This window comes from Mercenaria mercenaria, chromosome 16 (genome assembly GCF_021730395.1).
Source record: "Mercenaria mercenaria strain notata chromosome 16, MADL_Memer_1, whole genome shotgun sequence".
Taxonomy (NCBI): Eukaryota; Metazoa; Mollusca; class Bivalvia; order Venerida; family Veneridae; genus Mercenaria; species Mercenaria mercenaria.
The window spans coordinates 41203448-41225981 of NC_069376.1; the positions used below are offsets into that span (position 1 = coordinate 41203448).

Sequence of the window (22534 nt, forward strand, 5' to 3'; positions counted from 1 at the left end):
CAGTTTGCCATAACTTTTTTATACAGTTCATACATGTAATTACACTTAACTGAGCATCTTTAGCAGCCAAATGCACATGCATGCCATGTTTCATTACTATCAGTGAGAAGTTAACTTCTATAATGAACTGGTTGACCTTTCAATATTGACAGTACCATTAACTGTTAAAAGGGGTGCTTACCAAAACGATACTGACTGAATGGCGAACAGTGCAGATCATGATCAGACTGCACGGGTGTACAAGCTGATCATGATCTAAACTGGTTGCAAAGGCAGAATCAATCGTGACCAGCCTGATAAGTGTTAATAACGATGGAACAAATAGAAAACTAACCCTTGTAAAATCTTTATATTTTTCAAATTTTACTTTCCAGTCTCATAAAGTTGAAAAAGTAACAGTATATGCATGTACATTTGTTTTTTGTTTTGTTTTTTTCAATATAATGTATACAACAATAATTACAGCTTTTATGCTTATTTAAATGCTTCACATTTCTCAAAAGAAACCCAAACAGTTCTACATGTCTTAAAGTGGTATATAAAGCTGCGTAAAAAATTAACAAATGGTTAAGATATTGTACTTCCTCTAGTGACCTATATCCTTTTATAGTCACAAACTTTGTGATTGGTTTTGTGTTATCATCATTCAAAACATTGCATTGGTTTATAAACTCTCTAAATATAATATTAAAGAGATAGAAACCTTTGAAGATTTTGCAGATTAAAATTTTATCAAGTATTACATGTCGCTTTAAAGCAGAAAAATGTGATTGTTTATTCTCTATTCTGATTTTGAATATTCTAAAAAAAAAATCAAATACATGTGTACTCTAATAATGAGGGATGTATGCAGCAGCCAACTATAACATTTCTTTTAACTGTGTGTCTCTCTGTAATGTGACAGTGTTTATCTTAAGGATTATTTCTTAGATTTATGTTTGGCTTTGTTGACTTTGTGTTTGTGTTGTCTCTGTGACTGGAAAGCTTCTTTCTTAGCTTTCAGCTTTCTGGCTTTTGCAATCTGCTCTGGTCTCTTCAACTCGGAGCCTTTTCTTTTGAATTTGTCCCTCTTGTTACCTTGGTAACCAACATCTGATCCTTTCACATGCCCTGAAAATCATAATATTAACATGACATCAGAAATTCTAACTGACCAATCAGACAGCTGTATTTTCAAGTAACTGCCCTTTTTTACCTTTATTAAACAAAACACTTTTACAAAGTGACTTTTTATCACTTTTACATATAGTGACTTCGGAAGTAAATATCACAATCATTCAGAAATCAAACTAGTTTTTTAACCACACATATCCTAATGTTGCTACAAATTATGTAACTTCAAAGTTTTAAATAAATATTATATTGATTTAATACTTTAATTTTGAGATTTTAAACAGTGAAGTGTACAATTAAGTTCCAGTAAAATGTAATGCTATTACCCAGGTGAAATTAGCACCATTCTTCATTGTTTCAGACATGTTAAAAGTATGAATAAAAGGAACAGAAGAGGCCATGACCACTCACCTGACTCAAAAGGGTTCATGCTGCTTATTGTTCAGTTGGTGGAATTACAATGATATAACAAGAGCACCGCCTTGCGGGTGCTGACGCTCATCTGATTTTTTTTTTGTATAATAGAAATATTGTCCTACCCATGATTTTCTAAGTCTAAAAAGGGCCATCATTTTTGCAAAAAGCAGGATAGAGTTATGTTTCTTGATGTACAGTGTCCACTTATGATGGTGAAAAACTGTTGCAAGTTTTAAAGCAATAGCTTTGATAGTTTATGAGAAAAGTGGACTTAAACATAATACTCAACCAAGAAAATGATTTTCTAAGTCCAAAAGGGGCAATAATTATTGCAAAAAGCAGGATGGAGTTATGTTGCTTGCTGTACAGGGTCAGCTTATGATGGTGAACAAGTGTTGCAAGTTTCAAAGCAATAGCTTTGATAGTTTAAGAGAAAAAGTTGACCTAAACATAAAACTTAACCAAGAAATCTGATATTTTCTAAGTCCAAAAGGGGCCATAAATCTTGCAAAATGCAGGATGGAGTTATGTTTCTTGCTGTACAGGGTCAGCTTATGATGATGAACAAGTGTTGCAAGTTTTAAAGCAATAGCTTTGATAGTTTAGGATAAAAGCTGACCTAAACATAAAACTTAACCAAGAAAACTGATTTTCTAAGTCCAAAAGGGGCAATAATTCTTGCAAAAAGCAAGATGGAGTTATGTTTCTTGATGTACAGGGTCTGCTTATGATGGTGAACAAGTATTCCAAGTTTCAAGGCAATAGCTTTGATAGTTTAGGAGAAAAGTTGACCTAAACATAAAACTTAACCAAGAAATCTGATATTTTCTAAGTACAAAAGGGGCCATAAATCTTGCAAAAAGCAAGATGGAGTTATGTTTCTTGCTATACAGGGTCAGCTTATGATGGTGAACAAGTATTCCAAGTTTCAAAGCAATAGCTTTGATAGTTTAGGAGAAAAGCTGACCTAAACATAAAACTTAACCAGGCAACGCCGACGCAGACGCCGACGCCGACGCCGACAACCGCTCAAGTGATGACAATAACTCATCATTTTTTTTCAAAAAATCAGATGAGCTAAAAATAGTAAATGTTCAATGATTTTACACATTCCAGCATGTAACAGTATTCAACATATACTGTTAATCACATTGGCATTATCGAAGTTTTTCCAATATAAGTTCATGTATAAAAAGTGACCCCTATACTTGGTGACAGTTTTGACCCCACAGGAACATTGAAGTGTGGACTTACTTCTGTTATACTCTGTGACCCCAAGAACAGCAAGTTTATTTTTCGTTCTATTCTGTTTCTGCGGTGCATCATCATCTTCTTCTTCATCTTTTTCGACTTGTATGTCCGTCTTACTTTTCTTCACCCATTCTTTATATGTATACACTGTTAAGGATAATGTCGAAAGAAAACAAAACCAAAAAAATTACACCACATACCCGGATATAGCACCTCCGTAAACCAGGACAGCTGCTAAACAGCTCATTTGTCTAGAATGAAGAAGTACCTACTTTGTAGAGTTCAAATCAACATCTTTTATGCATATAAAAGCACTTAAAAATGACAGTATTTCATTTAATATGAGCCGTGCCATGAGAAAACCAACATAGTGGGTGTGCGACCAGCATGGATCCAGACCAGCCTGCGCATCCGCGCAGTCTGGTCAGGATCCATGCTGTTCGCTTTTAAAGCCTACTGCAATTAGAGAAACCATTAGCGAACAGCATGGATCCTGACCAGACTGCGCGGATGCGCAGGCTGGTCTGGATCCATGCTGGTCGCACACCCACTGTGTTGCTTTTCTCATGGCACGGCTCATATCTTTCTTTTCAAATATCAAATAATTCTACACTTATTCACTTTGATTCATTATTTCTTGTTATTTTCATGCTTTGTTGAGTTGTATATAAAATATGATTACAGTAAAACACCGCTCGCTCGAGCATCGATGACTCGAGCACCCGGGCTCGCTCGAGTAATTCATGTGGTCCCGGCCGATTTCCTTCTATTTTCTATGTGAAATTACCATGGCTGGGTCGAGCATCGATAACTCGATCGCTCGAGCATGACACCTGGTCCCTGTGTGTTAATTTACTCTTTGTTGCTTTTGGCAAACTCGAGGTGTTTCACTGTATATCTAACACTTGTTTATTTTGATTTATTACTTCTTAAATTTGTCATGCTTTGTCATCATGTTAATTTCATTTAAGAGAAAAACCGAGGAATAATTCCTGTTTGTGGACAGATCTAGCTTAAGGCAGGACTGCTTTACTAGAGTTCCACTATTTATTCAGATGAAAGGAAAATGCGATTATCAATAACTTTTGAAGAAAGTTGTCCAGAAAAGTGACATTATACAGCAAAATGCAGAGCTGTGTATCATGACTTACATTTGTACCGTGAAATATCATGGAATTTTGTCAGTTCCACAGTGCATAACACAGTATTTTTCATGTCTACTTCTACAGAACTAAAGATAATACAATTGGGTTATTATAATAGTAGCTTGATCTGGGATGTATTCGGCTCAAATGAATTTTGCCAGGTTGGATAACATGAGGACAGCATGCACCAAGTGTGATCCGACCTGGCAAAATCCAGTAGAGCCAAATACAAAATCCCAGATCTAACTACAGTTATAATGACCGATTTATTATATACCTCCTTTTTTTTTTTAGGTTTTGTTATCGAACGGAATTTTCAATATTTTAACAGTTTATCGATGTTAAAATAGAAATGAGTGTAGTTATTGTTTGCCCTAATCATAGAACTGTGTCAGGTCACTCATGTTAAATGAAAGAAGTCCGGCAACATACAATACAAAAGGCACAATACAAATTTTTTTCTGCCTGCTCGTATTTACTTGTACAAGAGGACCATGATGGTCCTGAATCGCTCACCTATCCCCACATGACCCAGTGTTGAACTGAGTATGACGTCGTTATTTCTATTATTTGACAAAGTGACCTAGTTTTTGAGCACATGTGACCTAGATATCATCAAGATAAAAAATTCTAATCAATTTTCATGAAGATCCATTGAAAAATATGACCTCTTGAGAGGTCACAACGTTTTTCTATTATTTGACCTAATGACCTAGTTTTTGAAGGCACGTGACCCACTTTTAAAATTGACCTAGATATCATCAAGGTGAACATTCTCACCAATTTTCATGAAGATCTCGTGAAAAATATGGCCTCTAGAGAGATCACAAGGTTTTTCTATTTTTCGACCTACTGACCTAGTTTTTGACCGCACATGACCCAGTTACGAATTTGACCTAGATATCATCAAGCTGAACATTCTCACCAATTTTCATGAAGATCCATTGAGAAATATGGCCTCTAGAGACATCACAAGGTTTTTCTATTTTTAGACCTACTGACCTAGTTTTTGACCCCACGTGACCCAGTTTCGAACTCGACCTAGATATTATCAAGATGAACATTTTGACCAATTTTCATGAAGATCTCTTGAAAAGTATGGCCTCTAGAGAGGTCGCAAGGTTTTTCTATTATTTGACCTAATGACCTAGTTTTTGAAGGCACGTGACCCACTTTTAAAATTGACCTAGATATCATCAAGGTGAACATTTTCACCAATTTTTGATAAAGATCCCATGAAAAATATGGCCTCTAGAGAGGTCACAAAGTTTTTCTATTTTCAGACCTACTGACCTAGTTTTTGACCGCACGTGACCCAGTTTCAAACCTGACCCAGATATCATCAAGGTGAACATTCTGACCAATTTTCATGAAGATCCATTGAGAAATATGGCCTCTAGAGAGGTCACAAGGTTTTTCTATTTTTAGACCTACTGACCTAGTTTTTGACCCCACGTGACCCAGTTTCAAACTTGATTTAGATATCATGAAGGTGAACATTCTGACCAATTTTCATGAAGATCTCATGAAAAATATGGCCTCTAGAGAGGTCACAAGGTTTTTCTATTTTTAGATCCACTGACCTAGTTTTTGACCCCACGTGACCCAGTTTCGAACTTGACCTAGATATCATCAAGGTGAACATTCTGACCAATTTTCATGAAGATCCATTGAGAAATATGGCCTCTAGAGAGGTCACAAGGTTTTTCTATTTTTAAACCTACTGACCTAGTTTTTGATCCCACGTGACCCAGTTACGAACTCGACCTAGATATTATCAAGGTGAACATTCTGACCAATTTTCATGAAGATCTCATGAAAAATATGACCTCTAGAGAGGTCACAAGGTTTTTCTATTTTTAGATCTACTGACCTAGTTTTTCACCCCACGTGACCCAGTTTCGAACTTGACCTAGATATCATCAAGGTGAACATTCTCACCAATTTTCATGAAGATCCATTGAAAAATATGGCCTCTAGAGAGGTCACAAGGTTTTTCTATTTTGAGACCTACTGACCTAGTTTTTGATCCCACGTGACCCAGTTTCGAAACTGACCTAGATATCATCAAGCTGAACATTCTGACCAATTTTCATGAAGATCTCATGAAAAATATGGCCTCTAGAGAGGTCACAAGGTTTTTCTATTTTTAGATCTACTGACCTAGTTTTTGACCGCACATGACCCAGTTTCGAACCTGACCTAGATATCATCAAGATGAACATTCTGACCAATTTTCATGAAGATCTCATGAAAAATATGGCCTCTAGAGAGGTCACAAGGTTTTTCTATTTTTAGATCTACTGACCTAGTTTTTGACCGCACATGACCCAGTTTCGAACTTGACCTAGATATCATCAAGATGAACATTCTGACCAACTTTCATAAAGATCCCATGAAATATGTGACCTCTAGAGTGGTCACAAGCAAAAGTTTACGCACGCATGCACGGACGCACGGACGACGGACGACGGACGCCACGCGATCACAAAAGCTCACCTTGTCACTTTGTGACAGGTGAGCTAAAAATGCAAGCTGGATTTTTAACAGAATTATATAGGTATATAATAAATAACAGTAATAAAGTTGTCATTCTTACATTTTTCCAGCTTGATGTTAGCAGCTAACACCATATTTCACTCTAAGATGACCATACTGTGAAATCATTTTTATTCGCGTAGGACGAATTTTCGCGTATTTTGTGCTAGAACTGACGCGCGAATTTAAGACTGCGCTATTTATTATTTTTTGTTCATTTTTTCATTTATAAATTGAAAATGCGCGAATTAAAGCCCGCGCGAAACAGCCCTTTTTCACGTTTGCGCGAAATTTCATGCCAGCGAATTTAAATGATTTTACAGTAGTTGAATGACATGTTTATTCTTCATATAATTATATTTCAGCAACAGACAAAAACGAATTTTAAGTTGTCTATTACAGTATTCATTGAAATAACATCTGAAACAACTTATTTCGGGACTATGTCTGTAATGTATTGTAATATCCAAATTATAAAGGTACAAATGATTAACGTTATATCACATACTTCATTCAACCAGCACCGACAAACTATCCAGCCAACCCTGGACAAAAGACCGTCTAAAAAGGAAATTTGACTCAACGAAAATGAGAAACAAACAAGTTTCAGATTAAAGAAGAAAGGATATGCATTAGATTTGTAGGAAGCTGGTATCAATGCTCCACTTTCTGTCCTAATCTTCTTTTTCTTTGGGTCTTCATTACTTTCTCTTACATACTTCTTTTTCTTTCTATCCCTGAAATACAAGTAGGTGAGTCAAATTAAACCTTTTACGGCATTTTTCTTGTTCTCTTTGTTTATGTTGGGTTTAAATTAATCATCCACACGATGTAGGTGATATGGCACCTTTCCAGCTTTTGGTGGTGGAGAAAGACCCAAAGTAACCCATTAGAAATTATATTAGACATGGGCAGGCACCCTGGTAAAACCGACAACCTTCTGTAAATCAGCTGCATGGCTTTCTGAGCATATGAAAGAATTCACCACTCCCAGCAAGAATGAATACTCCCAATACAATATTGTTATAACAGTTAATCTCCTCTACATAATAACCACAGGGCCATGTAGGCCCCACAATACCCATACATTTTTTCTTTATTCTTGAAGGGTTTAGAGGCACACTGACATATATGGTGACTATTCCAGCTTTTAATGGTGGAGGAAAACACAAGGTGCCTCTCTAAACAATGTTTCAGTCATGAGCGGGCACCTGGATAGAACCACTAACCTTGCATAAGTCAAGATTTTCCAAAAGACAGAAAAAAAAAAAAGAGTATAAAGAATCAAGCATATGTATACTTTACCAACCATTTTAAAGCATTTGTTCTCTTCTTATTTATACTTTCGTCATCACCTGCCAGATCTAAGACAGCTCCAGATGCTTCTCGGTCAAAGCTGCTTCCCAGTCGTAAACTGTAAGTCAAAGAATAATAAGTAAGAAAAATTTATTCCTTTCAAGAATGACTGAAAATGTTTTGCTAATAATATTATGTGAGGTTCAGGTGAGCTAAATCAACTTAGGTACACAAATTCACACGCTGAATAATATCCCTACATGAATTCATTCATGAATCCAGGTAAAATATTTTTTAAAGATATATGCAACACTAACTTTTAAGCACTTTATAATTATGTATTTTTCACTAAGTCAAGGTTCATAACTCTGGTCTGACTGAGTGAAATCCAAAACAGAACACTTGGTGCATAACTTCACATCCTATCTAACAATCCCCTGTTTTATGACTCTAAGTAGAGTACTTTTTGAGATACAAACTTGTATGCCTTTTATGCATGTTTTTGACTAAATCAAGGGCCGTAACTCCGGTCTGACAGATAGAAATCTCAAACAAACACCAAGGTGCACAACTTCACATACTGAATAATATTTCTAATATTTCTATCATGCTTTATGACCCTAGGTCAAAAATGTATTAAGGTATGTGTGACAGAAACTTTTATGCCTTTTTATGCATATTTTTGACCAAGTCAAGGGCCATAAATCTGGTCTGGCTGAGTGAAATCTCAAACAATCCTGAGGTGCACAACTTCACATGCTGAATAATATTCCTGAAATGTTTCATAATCCTGGGTCAAATACTTCTTGAGAAACATGTGACATAAACTTTAAGGCCCTTTTTATGCAATTTTTTTTAATTAGTCAAGGGCCATAACTCTGGTCTGCCTGTGTGAAATCCAAATTAAATCACCAGGTGCACAACTGCTGAATAACAATCATGTGAGGTTTGATGACTATGGGTCAAATACCTTATGAGAAATGCATGACATAAATTCACACAGATGTACCAACAAGGGTAACTCTTAGTGCCCACCAAAACATTCTGGCAGGCACAAAAACGATTTTGATGTGGTATTTTCCAATGAAAATTTCAGACATTTTTGACATCAAAAAGTTCATTTCAGACTTTATTTGTGAATCTTTCCGGATATCTTAGTTCACACAGAATCGACATTTCCATGCAAAAGTTCTGAACATTTATAAAAACTTTATTTTCAAAATTGTGATTTTGCCAGATTTTTTACTACTTGTGAAAAAAACTTTTAAAGAAAACAAGTTTTGAGAGGATTGTGAGCCTGTCACTTGTTAATAAAAGATTACAACTAGACTGAGTAAACGTTTTCAAATATCCCTATATAAATACACTAAATACAACATGTAGACTTACTGCGTTATAAAACAAATGAAAAGAAACTATTAATATACATAAATGAACTAGACATGTGTCTGTAGGACACAGATTCACCTACTTACTGTCACTGTCTATATAGCAATTTAAATAGTTATTAAGCTTGCACTATCTTTTTTCTATTTATAGAAACAGTAACCTTGACTCCAATGCTTTTTTTTTATAAAAACAAAATGTATGTTCCTCTTTGGGACTGAACTTCTACCCTCTAAAATACAGACATAGATACTATTGAAAAATACAAATCACTAAAGGAACATAAACTCAGCAAATAACAAACAGACCTTTGATAAAAAAAACACCTGTGTATAATGACCATCTTGCTCTACAACTTCAAATTAAACATTTTCAGTTTTTAACCTGTGAATAAAGGCCATCTATAAATAAAGATGACTTTTCAAAAATTTACCCTTGTTCTGTCTGGTAGTCAGAGGGTCTGTACGATATATAGTTCTCCTCATCTCTGACAGGCTCTTTTCCTTTCTTCTTTCTCTTCTTGCCAATCTGTAAGCTTGATCCTGATTGGCTGTCTTGACTAGCTGTGGACTGTTTTCCACCAATCACAACAGTGAAAGTTTCCTTTAAAACAAAAATAAATCCAGGCTAAGTTAGAGAAATGGATAAATTATATTTTTTTAAAGAAAAGGGGAAAAAAAAAAAAAGGAAATTAGTTTAGAAATTTTTAGCATACACTTAATGTACCTGAAACAAGGTGTATATTTACAGACGAATAAGTCTCAATAAGAACTACACTCAATCCTGTGAAGGTTAGCCATTTTGCATTCCCTAAAACATCACTTATCACTTACTTATTTTCCAAGCTACCGGTATGTTTGTCTAAATCTGTTCAATAATTACATGGAATGTAAGTGTTATGCCAATAACATCAAATTATAAAAGTGAGAATGTTTGGTAAGTGTTGTCTAAAAATCAGTGCTGAATAAAGATAAGCTGTTACATATTGTGTTTAGAATCAAAAATCAAGAAAAGAGAAAACAGTTATACTTCAAAAAGGTAAAGGGACAATACTCCGGACAAAACAACACTTTATTAGTGGTATAAGTGGCCATGAGAATATTGCTGATGACTCGCAGTTCAGACATCGTAAGACAGTAATATCAAATCAAGTTTTGAAAATTAAAGAGCTCTTATTTATGAATAAGCACATCACAGTTCAGTCCACTCCTGGAATAATATAGTATGAACACTTCTTATATTTTTCTATGAAGGTGTTCAAAATGCATTTAAATGCGGAGAAACATTGAACTACAGGTACTCAAATTAATTTCATTTCATATGACAGCATCACAATCATGTTTGGATGCTTTAGTGGTAGTGAAATGGCCTTGGAACAATATAAAATGTTCATGCTCAGAAATTTTTAATTTAATCATTCACAATATTTTTATCTACCATCTTTTCAAATTAAGGAAAAAAGAACCAGAAAAAGAGGTATTTTTTTAACACAGCTTGTGCATCAAAAATGCTATTCTCTAGTAATTTTTCATTATTCTTAATTCATTCTTTCATGGTGAACATATCTAGTACTCTTTCTTGAGTTATCATAACAAATTAAGTATAGATCCTAAATACATGGATGTATTCATGCATGTATACACATAACAGAATCTTAAAACTCTCTATTTTACCGCTAGTGCAGCCTCATCAGCTGTGTCCTGCCCGCTGCTTCGATCTTCAACCTCAGTGCCAGGTTCAAGCCTGTTTTCCTCCACTTTTCTCTGTTTACTCTCCACAACCTTATCATGGTAATTCCTCTTCTTTTTCATTACACTAAAACTGCTGTTCTTTGCAGTGGAGTTGACTTCAAAAATTGTCTGAAAAGAAAAAAAATCAAATTATTCTGTTATCCATACATGTAAATTCATCAGCATTTTACAGTTTATGTAAGAATTTCCATTTTTCATCAAAGCAATAAATTTTCTACACTGCCATTTCCCTAAAAACAACTATTTCATAGCATTTTCCTCTAACATAAACATATCTGATCACCAATTTTAGGCAATTTTTCTTTATTTATTACAGCATTTCAAATGAAGGTATGTTTTATTTACATCAGTAAAAAACATATTAAATCTATGTTATGTTCATCTACTTCTCATGTTTATTATAATAACAGAAATTTCACAGTGTAATGCATTTGACTTGAATCATTTATGATATTCAAGATTTCCACTGGAATCAAGAGTGATGGTTAGCATTCATGTAGATACAAGTACAGTGTGCAACTAACACGGCATCACAGTCTAACACCGCATCAAAGTGGGAAGAAGTCAGAATTCGAAACGAAGGGTTGTGAGCTCTCTCACACGCTCCTCCAACTAAAACAAGAGCTGTCCGTAAGACAGCCAAGCTCGACTATTCGTAATATTGTCCCAGAAGCAGGAAAATATTACCCAAAATGTTAAATATCAAAAGAGTTTTAAGTTCAAAAGGGGACATAACTTGACCAAAATGCATATCAGAGTTATGGGACTTGATGCTATCAACTAGTTTTATAACCCCGAAGGCACATGTGAAGTTTCAATTTAATATCTGCATTAGTTTTGGAGATAGTAACTTGCATGTAAAACTTTAACCAGAATTTTTTAAGTCCAAAAGGGGGCATAATTTGCCAAAAATACATGTCAGAGTTATGGGACTTGACCCAGTGAGGTTGGTAATTGATCTAGAAAATGAAAAAATAAGTTTCAAGTCTATATGCCTGTAAGTAATAGCTGTATGTACTTGCACGCAAAACTTTAACCAGGATTTTCTAAGTCCAAAGGGGGCATTATTTGGCTAAAATGAAGGTCAGAGTTATGGGACTTGATGCTATCAACTAGTTTTATAACCCCAAAGACACATTTGAAGTTTCAATTCAATATCTGCATTAGCTTTGGAGATAGTAACTTGCATGTAAAACTTTAACCAGAATTTTCTAAGTCCAAAAGAGGGCATAATTTGCTCAAAATACATGTCAGAGTTATGGAACTTGACCCAGTGAGGTTGGTAATTGACCTAAAAAAAGAAAAAAAATAAGTTTCAAAGCCATATGCCTTTAAATGATAGCTGTATGTACTTGCATGCAAAAACTTAACCAAGGTGTGACGCCGACGCCAGGGTGAGTAGAATAGTTAGACTATTCTTCGAATAGTCGAGCTAATAACTAACATTCTTTCGGATAAGAGTTCTTTGTATGGATACTGTTAACCTTTACCCTGCTAAATTTCTAAAATGGACTGGTCCATCATTCAATTTGGACAGTACCACTTACTATTCAAAGGGGTGTTCACTGAAAATTTACTGACTGAATAGCGAACAGTGCAGACCAAGATCAGCTTGCACTGGATGCAAAGGCAGAATCACTTGCTTCCAGCAGGATAAAGGTTAAAGGCTTGCACTCTACAGAACCAGGGGAAGCTCCTGGAATTGGAGTACTACTACACTCCAATTAAAACAACTTAAATTATACCTGAGCAGTCATTTGTGTGAGTAACCTGCGGCAACTATAAATATATATACAATGATGCTGACGCAGGTAAAGATTTTTTTAAACTTACTGTATTAGATTTGTATGACTTTAAGGCATTCAACAGCTTAAGCCTCTCTGCTTCTGAAGTATCTTCCTCTAAACCTGTAAATACAACAACAGTTGCTTTTTGTTTGGTTAGGTTTAACTTCAAACCAAGACAATTATTGGTCATATAGTGACTTTCCACTGGAAAGTTTCCAGCTTTTCATGGTGGAAGCAGACCCCAGGTGCCGCATCTGAGCATAAATGATAAAAACATGCTTTGGGTGGCGCCTTGGTAGACTCATCAATCTTCCATAAGCTAGCTGGATCGCTTCATCACATGAAAGAATTCTATACCCTAAGCAAGATTTTGAACAAACAACAGTAAGTGGCAAGTCATTTAAAGTTATGATCCTTAACCACTAGACCCACAGGCCCTGTTCAAGGAACATTCTCCAGATGAGATTTGTAAACGGCTAACATACCTAATTTCATAATATGGATTCACATTATATACTCTGCTGAAGCATGCTCATTTAAACGGTCAAGACTGTACACTAGAGGGTAATAAAAACCCAGCGATGAACAGAGAAATTGATGATGACTGTACAACAGTAAGTTTCACAACATGAAAATATAATGGTGCACTGATTTCTTTTTATTTATCACTTTGTTTATTGATCAGTATGCAAGTTCATGAGATGCCCTGTGCCTTAATTAGTTATTACACTGTATCTATTAAAGATAAATATACAGGTTACCGCCAGGCTGCAAGTTCAATTCATATATTTTTCCTTTCAAATATTTTTACAAAACTGTGCTGTTAAAAAGAATGAACTTGTCTTAATCATGCTGTTGCTCATACATAAGAATTGTGACAGTCAACTGTTTCTTTGACCAAATAACATCGCATGAATAGAGAGTATAATATGCAAATGAAATATTATCTATGAAATTACTTCTGTATAATACCGATAATTTGAAAATTTCCCTTGGTACCATGCACTGTAAAATCATTTAATTTCATGGCTAAAAAATAGTGGTTTGGGCAAAAATGGCTATTTATTGGGTTTCAAATTTAGAATACGAAATGAATTGAAATTTTACTTGTTCACTGGGATTTGATGTTTGGATTCACTCAACCATGAAATCCGCAAAGATAAGTTCCCAATTAATAGATCTATTTAAAGTAACCAGCATGAGATGGCACTCCACTCCAATCACTTGCTCGTTTAGCTAAATTTTACGCAATGGGAAAACACGAACATAACTTCACTGACAGGTTGAAGCTGTGAACGATACAGATTATACTGAGGTTTAAAGATACATAAGATGAAATAAACATAACTACCAAACATTGGATGTGTGCCAATATGTTGACCCAGTTTCTCCATTTCTTTGACCCGCTTCACAGATTCTGGTGCGGGCGCTGGTCTTGACCGAATATAATGTCCATATGCATTGCTGCAAACTTTAACCATGGCTTTCTGAAATAAACAGAATTTTAATATTACCAAATTCATACTATAGAAAGATATTATGCTAATAAGTATGACACTGGCCGTAAATCTCAATTAGCCAAAATGATCTGTAGCATCATTAACTAGAATGTGTCTGTAGGTCACAGGGTGTGTCCCCACTGGTACATTTGTCACAAATACGGGGCAATAATTCAAATGTTTGCGGTCTTAAGGGGGTATAGCCTCAACAAACATTTTATATAAAGGATTCATTATTCTCGGCCACATACTTTTTGAGCTATGAGCATCACAAACAAAAAAATCCACTATTTTGGCCATTTCAAGGGCCATAACTCAGTAATAAGCGCTAAGATTCTCAAGAAGAATGCCAAGTGTGCAAGGTCACATCATGATAAAGGCTCATGCAAGGTTTCATGAATTTACATCAAATACTTTTTGAGCTAGGCACGTCATTAGGTGAAATGTGCATTATTTCAGGGGCCATAACTTTAAAAATAGGGAGTGGAGCCAGACAAAAAAAAGTGCGTTAGTTCATATCATGATGTGCACTTTTGACTATTTCAGGAGCCATAACTCTGGAAATAGGGGGCAGAGCCAGATGAAAAATAGGAGGTGCGCAAGTTCATATCATGATAAAGACTCACGCAAGGTTTAATCAATTTAGATGAAATACTTTTTGAGCTAGGCACGTCATTAGGTGAAATGTGCATTATTTCAGGGGCCATAACTTTAAAAATAGGGAGTGGAGCCAGAGGGAAAAAAATGCGTTAGTTCATATCATGATGTGCATTTTTGACTATTTCAGGAGCCATAACTCTGGAAATAGGGGGCAGAGCCAGATGAAAAATAGGAGGTGCGCAAGTTCATATCATGATAAAGACTCATGCAAGGTTTCATCAATTTATATCAAATACTTTTTGAGCTAGGCACGTCACAAACTTCAGACGGACGGACGGATGGACGGACAAGACCAAAATTATCTATATGCCCCCACCACTCATGGGGGAGCATATAGATTTATAGACAAGTGGTTACGGTTGCTGACATCAATTCACTTTCCCCTCACCAATGTTGGTTCGATACCTTGCTATGGGTGTAGAATTCTTCACGTAAGAAGAAATCCTGCTGGCTTGCGGAATGTAGGTGGGTCTGGCCAGGTACCCACCTATACCTGAAACAACACTAGGAGGGGCCCCTGGGGTCTTCCTCCATCATCAAAAGCAGGAAAAGTCAACATATGACCTAAAATGTGTTGTGTGCCTCTTAACCAAAAAAAAACAACAATAATTTGAAATCATATATGCATAATTTTTCAGCTTTTGAGTATATTCAACACTTAAAATATGTGACTGATACTTTCCTGACTGTTACAGCTATTATGGGCTATGATTAGTCCTTACATATTAGGGCTTTATTCTTGGGTTAAACATTACACAAGCACAGTGCATATGGAGACTTTCCAGCTTTTGATGGTGGAGGAAGACCCTAAGTGCCCCTCCAAGCATAATTTATGGCACAGGTGGGCACCTGTATAGCTTACTCACAAGAAAGAATTGTACACTCCAAGCAAGGTCTTGAACCCATTCAAAATTGATGACCTTGACCAATCTGCCACGGAGGCCATTCCTTAATCTATTGTCAATATACTTACAATATCATAGGACTCTTCATGCCAAGCAAATATTGTCTCGGCCAGGTCGTCTATTATAGTCTGAGGTACTGTGCCATATAGACCATCCTTATCTAAGAAATAAAAATGAAATCAATTTTAACTATAGTTTATACAATAGGATTATTATCACAGTAGTTTGAACTGGGATGTTGCATTTGGTGTAAGTGGATTTTGCCAGACCTAGATCACATTTGGCATACCGGTAATAGTGTTATTTCTAGAGCTCAAAAAGGGCAGGGTTCTGCCAAAAAGGGGCAGGGTGCTGTCCGAAAGGGGCAGGGTGCTCTTTTAGACATGAAAGTTACCATAGCAGTAGTTGCATTTCTAGATGTCTATAGTTAATATGTATTCCATTTATCTTTATTGCACACTTAAAAGAAATGTCACAGAATAAAGTGGTAAATCTTCCCAAAACCAGTAACAAAGTTTACAAAGGCTTTTTACTTACTTTATAGTTTAGGTTAAACCATTCAAGCCTTTCTCTTAAAAAATGTCACAAACAATGTTAACTTATTCATATGAAATAGTGGAGGGCCTTAATTAATATAAGCTTAATCTTGAAACCAAATCATGTTGTAAACAACATAGTTAAAGGCCTGTTTCAGGACACATTGTAAACTAATAATTATCAGAAGTCGTGTTGTATTGATCAGGTCTTTCATCAATATTTCATTAACAGAAAAGTATTATTAGTCAGGTTAAAGTTTACTAAAACGCATATCCAAAATATACAATCCGGATACTGGTACACTTTCGGAATGTTGTCTGAAAGTAGTTTTTACTCAGTTTACATGACCCACTAGGGTAAACCAGAGATAGTTCCTCAAATTTTGATGTTTCTCAACATAAAAAATTCCCCGACTGTCAGCTTTTTTGAAGGAAATATGGAAAAATTGCACACGACATCGGGAGTAATAAGACTCGTGAACGGACATTCTAAACTTACTTTTACTTTCGATATTCATTAAATCAAACTGGACTGATATTATACTTGTTATTATACTAAACAACAGTCTAATTTAAATTTTGCACAAAGAAATCTAGGGCACTTTTCACGTGCTCGGTAATCAGCTGGCCGCTTACGCACGCCTTTTTGACATTTCACAGGATCCATACTCTTTATCTATTAGTTGTAACACTTTATTGATTCTCATTACCTGTGTGCACACGCCGTGACGTAATTTGCTGATCAAAAAACGTCGAGGCATGTCAACAGGGAAATTGGCGGGATTTAGCAGAAGATCAAAGGCAAAAGGGCATATTTTAAGGGCAGCGTGGCGGCAGCAAAAAAGGGCAGGGCGGGGCGCCCCGCTGCGTCGCTCTAGAAATAACACTACGTAAGTTGATTTTGCCAGACCTAGATCACATTTGGCATAAGTTGATTTTGCCAGACCTAGATCACACCAGGTGATTAAGTTTTTCATTTGTTTTTATCTTACACAATTTTTTTTAAACTCCTCCAATACAAAGATGTATTCATAGTCATGAATATAAATGAAAATAGTCCAGGTACTGCATGATACAGAATCAGATTTCCACCTTGTGCAATACGGATTTTAATTTCTGTGAGTTTGTATATCTTTGTGGAAATACCAGTCATAGTTTTATAGAATATGTATAGGTATTTATTCAATATTCTATACCAATTTTTCTCTTCCAATGAGTAATTCGCATTTGTACCACATGAACAATACATTTCTGTACTGGATAATAGGGTTATCATAGTAGTAGCTTGATCTTGGATCACGACGAGTGTGATCCGACCTGGCAAAATCACGAGAGCCAAATACAAAATCCCAGATCTAGCTACTGTTATAATGACCCTTTTATTATATATCTCCAGCATTTTGTTTGTTGTTTTATTATCGAACAAAATCTTCAATGTTCATCGATGTTAAAATGAGTGTAGTTTGTGTGTGCGCTATTTATAGAACTGTGTCAGGTCAGGAATATTAAATTAAAGTAGTCCGGCAACATACAATACAAAAGGTACAATATGTAAAATTTTATTCTGCCTGTGAAATACTAGCTGTATTTTTGACAAAATTTATATAGGTATATAATAACAAGAGCTGTCACTAATGGTGACAAATGCCCCCACAGCACCTTGACCTTTGACCTGGTGACCTTGACCTTTGACCCCAAAGTCAATAGGGGTCGTGTACTCAATAAGTACTATCAGCATGTGAAGTTTGAAGGTCCTGGGTGCAGTGGTTCACGAGTCAAGTGCCTTCATGCATGAGTTAACATTGGCCCATGTGACCTTGACCTTTGACCTGGTGACCTCAAAGTCAGAGGGGTCGTGTACACAGTAAGTACTATCAGCATGTGAAGTTTGAAGGTCCTGGGTGCAGTGGTTCGCGAGTAAAGTGCCTTCATGCAAAAAGTTAACATTGGCCCCTGTGATCTTGACCTTTGACCTGGTGACCCCGAAGTCAGTAGGGGTCGTGTACTCAATAAGTACTATCAGCATGTGAAGTTTGAAGGTCCTGGGTGCAGTGGTTTGCGAGTAAAGCAAAAAGTTAACGTTGTGACGAACTAACAGACGGACAGTTGAAAACTAATATGCCTTCCTTCGGGGGCATAAAAATATATACATGTATCATATGATTGGATGCTGCAACAATACTGTAAAAACTGTTATCCAATAAATGTATCCACAAGAAATTTGAATATCCATATCAATAAATCAAAATTATAACCTATTGATGTATATTGCAGATATGAAATTATAATTATAATTTCTGAAATAAAATAGTTAATTCCTGATATTAAGTACCTTTAACACTATTATCCTAATGCGTAATCCTTTTAATTTAGAATGCACAGTCAAACCTGTTTTAAAGGGACAAACCCACACATTTTAGGCAAAAAATAATTTCCCTCAAAAATCCATAACAAGAGTGCCAGACTGTCAAAATACGCCTGTCGGATGAAAACTGTTTGACTTAGAGAGCAGACAAGGCTAAATTTGCAGATTTTCGAGTAATTCAAGGGCCATAATCCAAGAGTGCCTGGGGCGATTTGGGTGGTTATCGAACTTGGCCGAGATATTATGCCCACAAACATTGTCAGCAAGTTTGGTGAAGATCAGATGAAAACTGTTTGACTTAGAGAACGGACAAGGCTAAATTCGCAGATTTTCGAGTAATTCAAGGGCCATAATCCAAAAGTGGCTGGGGCGATTTGGCTGGTTATCGATCCTGGCCGAGATATTATGCCCACAAACATTGTCAGTAAATTTGGTGAAGATCGGATGAAAACTGTTCGACTTAGAGAGCAGACAAGGCTAAATTCGCAGATTTTCTAGTAATTCAAGGGCCATAATCCAAGAGTGCCTGGGGCGATTTGACTGGTTATCAAACTTGGCCAAGATATTATGCCCACAAACATTGTCAGCAAGTTTGGTGAAGATCGGATGAAAACTGTCCGACTTAAGAGCGGACAAGGCTTTTTTCAGTGTCATATATACATTCTATGTCAAACTTGGTGGAAATGAACATGTTGAAAAATTTCAACCAAACTGTGGGCGAGCAGCCTTTAGCAGCTAGCCAAGGGAGCAATATAATCTGGCTGTTTAAATTGGAATCAGAACAAAAAGTCAACTTGGGCAGTTAGCTGACTGGTTGCTTAACCCTTAGCCTGCTGACGGCAAGTGATTCTGTCTTTGCTCTCAGTGTAGACCAAGATCAGCCTGTACATCTGTGCAGTCTGATCATGGTCTACACTCTTCGACATTCAGTTAGTATCTTTTTGGTAAACCTCCCTTTTAACAGTTAATGGTACTGTCTAAATTGAAAGATGGACAAGTTCATTATAGAAATTTAGCAGGGTAAGGGTTAAGGCAAGTGGCTGTTTAATACAGGTTGCTGCTAAGGCAGGTTCAACTGTAATTTCATTTTACTTGCTGACAGTAGGAAAAACAAGAGCTCTCCATAAGACAACATACTCAACTTATTGAAAACTTCTTAGCTGAATAAAAGCCATAACTTGGAAAGACTTATGTAATTGAATCATTCCATTATAATTTATTACAAATTTAATTTCAATTATGGCAACGATAATAACTTGCAGGCAAATATTCAACCAAATTTTCTAAGTCAAATAATGGTCATAATTTGAATCTATTTCAGCCAAGAGTTCTCTAACTTGGCAATGTGAAGGATGTCTTGTGTTAAGTTTCAATTGTTACTGAGATGCAGCTGGACATCGGCATGCAGTTGCACACAAAATCAAGTCAACACAATTTTTCTAAGTTGAAAAAGGGCCATAATTTAAATTTGTTTCAACAAAGACTTATCTAATTTGGTTACTACAGTAGGTCTTATAACTAGGAAGCACTGTGTGAAGTTTCAATCAAAATTATATAGTTATTACTGAGATTCAGCTTGATAGTTAAGTTTCACTCAAAACTTTAATCAAATTTTCTAAAACAAAAAAGGCCATAATTTGTACTCAATTAAATCAAGAGTTATCTAACTTTGTTATTTCACCAGATTTTATTTCTAGGAAGCCTTGTTTTAAATTTCAATTCAATACATGAAATGATTACTGAGATAAAAACTTGCACACATGGCGTTAACCAAGGTGCTGATGACCTGGTGAGTAGAATAGTTCTCACAATTCTTTGAAAAGTCAAGCTAAAAATGTTCAAAATTACAACAGCAGTATTACTTACCTTTCACCTGTTTTCCTAGAGGTACAAATTTTACTGGCCTTCCCAGGAATACATGTAGATCTACCACATATGACACTTCATCAGGGGCAATCAAAGAATATGCAACACCACTACGACCAGCACGTGCAACTCGACCTGTTGAAAAATATTTAATATTTTAAAGAAAGCTGCTGCATAAATACTTTCATAGAAGGAACTTTCATCATTCTGACAAACTCAGTATAATCTTAAAAGAGCATAATTATACAGCAGAATGAGCAATTTTCACATACGCTTCATTTAGAGATTAAATGGAAAGCAGACATTCACCGCATCAAGAATTTGTAAAGTGTGAGTGACACAATTATGGTCATATGGCTACTTTCCAGCTTTCTGTGGCAGAGGAAGACACCAAGTGCCCATCTAAGCATTATTACAAGCATGGAAGTGCACCTGGATAGAATCATCAACCTTAACCCAAACCCTGCTAAATTACTATAATGAGCTTGTCCAGTTTTCAATTTGGACAGTACCATTAACTATTTAAAGGGGTGTTTACCAAAAAGATACTGACTGAATTGCAAACAGTGCAGATCATGATCAGACTGCATGGATGTGGTCTACACTGGTCACAAAGGCAGAATCAGTCGTGTCCAGCATGATAAGGGTTAAGTAAACCAGACAGATGGCTTCCTCACATGAAATAAATCTACATCCAATGTGGGGTTCCCAATAGCCATGTTTGGCAAGTGATTGGAAGTCAGTGCTTAACCACTCAGCCATTGAAGCCCTCCGAATGAATGCATCTTAAATCTTCTGCTATCAAAAAGAACTGGAATGTGTCCACCAGAAAATGGTGCTACCACTAAAAATGATCTATATGGTATATACAGTCAAACCCTTTTAAAAGACCACATACAAATAGAGGCCATAACTATAAAACCAGCTTTTAAAGGCCACTAAAAATATCTATATGGTATATTGGGAAACTATTGATATTCACTGGAAACTTAGTTCATGGCCTAGGTGGTCTATACTTAGTTCATGGACTAGGTGAGCACTACTTAGTTCATGGACTAGGTGGGCACATCTTTGTTCATGGACTAGGTAGGCACTACTTAGTTCATGGACTATGCGGTCGCTACTTAGTTCATGGACTAGGTGGTCACTACTTAGTTCATGGACTAGATGGTCACTACTTAGTTCATGGACTAGGTGGTCTGTACTTAGTTCATGGACTAGGTGGTCTGCACTTAATTCATGGACAAGGTGGTCTATACTTAGTTCATGGACTAGGTGGTCTATATTTAGTTCATGGACTTGGTGGTCTATCCTTAGTTCATGGACTAGGTGTTCTATCCACAAAATTTAATCCCAATGACCTCATAAAATTCCTAATCAGTTAATCTCAAATATATAAAATCCATAAATTACTAGTAATATGCCCATGAAATAGCCAATTTGGTACAAACCCTAAATTTCTTGCCCATGAAAATAAATGATTTTACAGTATACTGTAAATAATTGCACTTTTATAATATGAATGATCATCAGCTAGCATTATAACCATTTCTGACTGATAATGAATGAGATTTCCATGATTTAAGGATCTACTGAAAATGTATGCGTCCCATTTCAAGGCTGCTCAAACAGTCTATAATTCTATATACAGCCTAGACAAGAAAATCAACCCACTAAAAAATATGGAACTGTTTTTCAGACACTTACCTACTCTGTGCACAAAAAGTTTGGCTTTTGCTGGGAAATTGTAATTTATAACGTTATCTAAGAGCGGTATATCAATTCCTCTCGCAGCCAAATCTGTCACTATCATCACCATCACTTTACGATGTTGGAACTTTGCCAAGTTAATTTTGCGGGCAGTAGGGTCTAATGAACTGTAGATATATGTACAGGAAATTTCGGCTTTCTGGAGTACCTAAAAAAAAGCAAAAGAATGTTTGTACTGTTAAATAAACATTTAGCTTCCTCATGAAGAATTAACCTGATGTCATGTACAAGTCTGTTCAAGTTGTTCAA

General features: G+C 36.0%; 1 protein-coding gene across 1 annotated transcript in view; it reads right to left on the reverse strand.

The window, feature by feature from the left end:
* Window positions 1-344: 344 nt before the first annotated feature.
* LOC123541409 (ATP-dependent RNA helicase DDX54-like) overlaps window positions 345-22534 on the reverse strand; it is a 42335-nt gene continuing 20145 nt past the window's right edge. Inside the window, exons 6-16 of the mRNA XM_053525902.1 lie at window positions 22223-22433; window positions 20516-20650; window positions 15817-15908; window positions 14036-14171; window positions 12731-12804; window positions 10820-11005; window positions 9580-9749; window positions 7774-7878; window positions 7090-7201; window positions 2785-2917; window positions 345-1110 (exon numbers count right to left, since the gene is read on the reverse strand). Of these exons, the coding sequence (XP_053381877.1) occupies window positions 920-1110; window positions 2785-2917; window positions 7090-7201; window positions 7774-7878; window positions 9580-9749; window positions 10820-11005; window positions 12731-12804; window positions 14036-14171; window positions 15817-15908; window positions 20516-20650; window positions 22223-22433 (1545 nt within the window). The 3' untranslated portion in view covers window positions 345-919. The remainder of the gene's footprint in view (window positions 1111-2784; window positions 2918-7089; window positions 7202-7773; window positions 7879-9579; window positions 9750-10819; window positions 11006-12730; window positions 12805-14035; window positions 14172-15816; window positions 15909-20515; window positions 20651-22222; window positions 22434-22534) is intronic.